We start from the raw sequence: 4,615 nt of genomic DNA, 5'->3' as shown, positions 1-4,615 counted from the left end.
TCCTATTAGCTCTGGTTGTGTTTGTGCTTGTTCCATTTAATCAGAACGGTTTTGTTGTGGCAGCATAAAGGATGTACTGCCACATAAAAGCCCAACTCCGAAAACACAGGCGGGGATGTATTCTGATGTACTACTGTTAGCCATGCCCTTTGCTTAACTCCAGTGCAGCAAAAACAGACCAGAGGTTTTCAAATATTTGCAGCTTTACTGTGAAAAACAGTGTTGCTTGCTCAACACAGCATTAACTACCAACACTGTAACCGCTTTCAGAAAGCATTAGCAACCTTCTGGCTTTCCAGAAAAGGAAGAACCCAGCCACCTTTAATCGTTCCTTCAAAACTACCTGATTTTTCTCAAACGGGCGATTCCAGGGCAGCACTCTGGCATTATCCAGTGCCTTAGATCAGGGGCAGGACGTCAGGCGCTCTTAGTTATTTCCACAGAAGCATATAAAGCTCAACGTATGTGAGCTAGGAAATAATCCTGAGCCTCGCAGCCAGTTACAGACGCTGCTCCCTTCCTTTCGCCAGTTCTGAAACAGCAAAACGAAACAAATCGACCCAGGAGCGATGACCCAGGTGGCTGTTGTGCCACTGCTGCTTCCTCTCCTCTCCCAGGAACAGCCGCTCGGGCGAACCCCAAAACGACAAACGAGGCCCCGAGGCTGCTGACAACATTCGTCTCCCCTTCTGTGCTTTTCATTTCGATTTCGGCAGCACAAATGGGTGTCATGCGACTGCTAACGCATCGCTTTGTGTTTGGCAGCTCTCTCAATAGCCTGCCTCAGAGGTTTGCCAGCCAAAACAATGCTGAAATAATAATAAAAAAAAAACACAGCAGGAAATTAAACAATTTAGTAGGCGCACTTCAGCCTAAACTAGCAGTTTGTTCAAGCACAGAAAGTTCAGTATCAGAGCCTACATGCATCCCTGTTTTACGATATTAAACAAAAACAGCATTACCAATTCCAGAGTTCACCATTGCACTGGAACCGGAGAGCAAATATTCTAATTAATCACATGCAGAGTGTATCACCAGTTTGGCAGAATACAGTACTGAAACGCATACGCGTGCAGCAGTTACCGCAGCTGCAGGCTCACAAATACCACTTTTTCATAGTGAAAACTAATCAAATTTCTCTTGATATTACATGAACAAAACAAGTGGTTTATAGGATCTGGAGTGATTTGTGTTTCAATGAAGAACCCGCCACTTGTACTGAAGTAATACTTACATTACAGAAAGAATCCCAGAAGTCAAATACAAGAACCATAAAATACACCATCGTAACAGTAGAAACACCTGCATGGATTTAGTGGGATTCAGTCACTGTCAACACGAAGGCACACCTCACTCCTTCCTTTAAGTTGTTTTAGCTGGACGCTGGCTGTGAGATTCGTCTCTGCCTCCTTGTCGATCTAACGTAAACCTGGCTAACACATCTTTTTGTTATCCTCCACTTCGACTTGGGGTTACACACAGGAGTACTACAACCAATTAATGATTTGGATAAATCACACACAAATAAAATCTCTTTTAAAATACGTAAGCCTGATTTTTAACTAAAATAACTAAACTTTTATTAAAAATTATATCATTAGCTCCACATAAGTTAGCAGAAGGAGCTGGTACTTTTAGTCACAAAGAGCTCTAGCATTATTTGTAAAAATATAATTAAACACGGATGTAACTGTCCTACTTGGGCACTGGGCAAAGGGCTCAGTTCTTCTCTACTTGGACTCTCACTGACGCCACGTTGAACAGCTCTGATTTCTAGCAACGGAAGGAAAACTGCAAATCAAATGATTCCCTGTGATGGTTTTTAATTAGAGTTTAAGAAAAAAGCTAGAAAACTAACCACGCTCTGTTGAACAGGGTACAAAATCTTTATTCACCAATAAGTTAAATGTTCTTATAAATAGATGTTCTAGTCTTTCTGTACGCTGTACTGAGTATAAAGCTAAGCTTCAATTATTCCTCAGACTCCGATCCTTCTTCATCTTGACTGATTTGGAAGTAGCGCAGTTCGTACGTCTCCTTGTCAGATGCAACGACACGAAGCCAGTCACGCAGGTTGTTCTTCTTGAGGTACTTCTTTGTGAGGTATTTTAGGTACCTTAAAAACAGTAATTGTACGTTAGAACCTTCTCATTTAACAACCCATACTGCTGTCCGCACTCCACCCAAGGCATGGCCCTAGCAGGGCAACGCCCCACTAATTATATCCAGAACTAAAAAATTACCATACGTAACAGGTAATAAAAGTACATTTTCATTCCAGATACATAAGAATTTATTATTTGACACTTTTTGACTACGTAGCACAATGCCAGTAACTCAAAAGCATTGAGGAGTGGTTCTAAACCTTGGTCTAACGCAATAAATATTGGTGCACCTGTATCAGCAAATGAAGGGGGGATGCCGGGAAGGAACTGCAGCCCACTCACCTGCTGCATGCCCTAACGCACTGAGCAGTTTAAGGCTTCATTTGACTTAAGGGGTTCTTTTGCAACAACACGTATTGCATACACAGACGCTTTAATACAACCACTTAAGTAATGAAACAGCCGCCTGTGATGTGAATTCAGCATGACTTTTAAAGGCATCTCTTTCCTTGATATACTTCTAACAACCTATATAAAGCATCTCTGCATTACTATGTTTATACTAGAGGAAGCATTAATTTGCCATCAAGTCCTGTGCTTTAAAAAGCAATTTTTAAAAATATCTAATATAAATTTGTTTGAATTACACCTTTCACTAATATTTATAAGTGCCACGAAGGTTAGCGATGACACCTCCTCTATATATATCAGAAATCATCACGTTCAACATACGACTGTTCAAACCCACTATCGCAAGTACAAGAGAAGGAAACCTATGCCAACCTTTTAGAAAATTGCTTCTCGGATGTCACTGTGATCTTGTTCTTCAGACGTTCAATATGAACGGTGTTGCCCAAGTTTCCAGTTTTTCCATTGACCTTAACCTTCTCCTTTAGGAACTGTTCCTGTTTCAACATTAAAGAAATAGAACACTAGGGAATGGCACCCTAGGTGTGAACTAGGGAAGGGACCCTAGCCATAGAGCGATATTAAAAATCACCGTTTGCTTATGTCCTGACAGCAAGCATTTACAATGCAGTAAGATTTTACAGTCTGTAATTAAAAAAATCACCCCCCGTGCTAGAACAGCGTTCAATTTAAAGCAGTTCTATTCACAGACAGGTATGACCCGTCTTGTCTATAAAAGACATCTAAACCCAAGAGACCTTCAAAAACTGCTGACAATTTAAAAAACAGCTGTTGATTTTACTAGTTTAAAACGCAACTTTTCAGGTGTCATTCCGCTGTCGTACCGTACTAAGGCTGTCGTTATGCTACGCACGAGAAGTATGAGCAAAACCACGACTTACAAAATTCCCAGAATCAAAAATTCCATCTTCCACAGGATGGGTCAAGTCAAGGCAAAACTTCCAGGTTGACTTTTTAGATTTTCTGTCCTTTTGCTAAAACACCAAAAAAAAAAATACAATACTCAACGTTAACATTAACAACCCACACCCGAAAAGCACTGATTAGGGCGAAGGGGGACACGGCGGAGGCCCAGACCGACACCGCCTGGAGAGCGATGCTCACTGCAGCCAGCTCGGCTCGGCCAGGCCCCGGCCCCGGCCCCGGCCCCGGCCCCGGCCGCCACCCACTCGAGGCCCGCTGGCCCCCGGCTGCGGGAAGGCCGCCCGCTCCCCCGGCCCCCGCCCCGCCGCGGCCCCCGCCGCCGCTCCCTCACCGGCGCCATGCTGCGGCCCCGTGCTCCCGCAGGAAGAAAGGGAGCGGCCTCTGCCACGCCGCGCTTTTATACCCCGGCCGTGACGCCACCACGCAAGCGCGCGGGGCGGGCCGGCGCGGGTACGCTGGGGGGCGGGCCGGCCTGGCGGCGGCCATGTTGTCGCTGAGGCAGAGAGGCGCCACACGTCTTTAGCATGAATGAGTCACCTTTTTATTTAACTTTATTGTCTGATTTTTATTTCTCTTGGACAGGAAGGCAAGCGTTTCCTCTTGCTCTCGTACAAGTGGCAGGCCGCGCCGCTCTAGCGGTGAAGTGTTTCTGAGGGGCCAGCTGACAGCGGGGCAGCGAAGGCCCAGCGAGCAGCCGTCCTGTCAGAGCTGGGGCTGGCAGATGCCTCCAGCAACCTCACCCAGGCCTTAGAGCCTCTCCAGCCGTCCCTGTCATCTTAACCAGCACCCAGCTCCCCACAGCACTGACATCTTTATTGTTTCTGGAGCAAAACACACATTTACATCTTTCCCCGCATCATTTGCACGGCGCTAATACAGCTTCCGAAACAGATACAGGTTTGAACCGCGAGGAGGACCAGCGTTCCCGGCTCACACGAGTTACAGGGTTTGCTTTTTGCTATCATCAGTAAAACAAGTCATCACCATCATTCCTCTTTCCCCCGCGTTTTGAAAGCCGTACCAAACAACAGTTACGCTTACAACATACAGCACAGGACAACTGAGAATAGGGGTTTTCTGCGATACAGCGCTACATAGCAAACGTTTCGTTTTAAAGTTCACAAACCAAGTTACTCTCAGATGCCAAATACTGCAGG

The 4,615-nt window shown here is 45.4% G+C and overlaps 1 protein-coding gene across 1 annotated transcript; it reads right to left on the bottom strand.

Moving 5' to 3' along the window:
• Window positions 1–1,863: 1,863 nt before the first annotated feature.
• Window positions 1,864–3,859, bottom strand: RPL22L1 (ribosomal protein L22 like 1). The gene is made up of 4 exons (XM_087739162.1): window positions 3,790–3,859; window positions 3,416–3,508; window positions 2,889–3,010; window positions 1,864–2,116 (listed from the first exon to the last, which is right to left on the bottom strand). Exons 1-4 carry the CDS (start codon window positions 3,796–3,798, stop codon window positions 1,972–1,974), a joined length of 369 nt encoding a protein of 122 aa, XP_087595288.1. The 5' UTR covers window positions 3,799–3,859; the 3' UTR covers window positions 1,864–1,971.
• Between the last annotated feature and the right edge of the window lie 756 nt (window positions 3,860–4,615).

Source organism: Nipponia nippon, unplaced genomic scaffold (genome assembly GCF_047370975.1).
Source record: "Nipponia nippon isolate SJK-2023a ecotype South Korea unplaced genomic scaffold, ASM4737097v1 scaffold_7, whole genome shotgun sequence".
NCBI lineage: Eukaryota > Metazoa > Chordata > Aves > Pelecaniformes > Threskiornithidae > Nipponia > Nipponia nippon.
Note: the sequence above shows the minus strand (reverse complement) of the source record. Positions and strands in the feature narration are given on the sequence as shown.

Excerpts from the sequence above, each read along its gene's own strand:
- RPL22L1 (XM_087739162.1), bottom strand. Across the intron at positions 3,011-3,415 it reads TTTTTGATTCTGGGAATTTT|GAACAGTTCCTAAAGGAGAA; the intron begins GTAAGTCGTGGT and ends ATGTTGAAACAG. Across the intron at positions 2,117-2,888 it reads GAGAAGCAATTTTCTAAAAG|GTACCTAAAATACCTCACAA; the intron begins GTTGGCATAGGT and ends ACTGTTTTTAAG.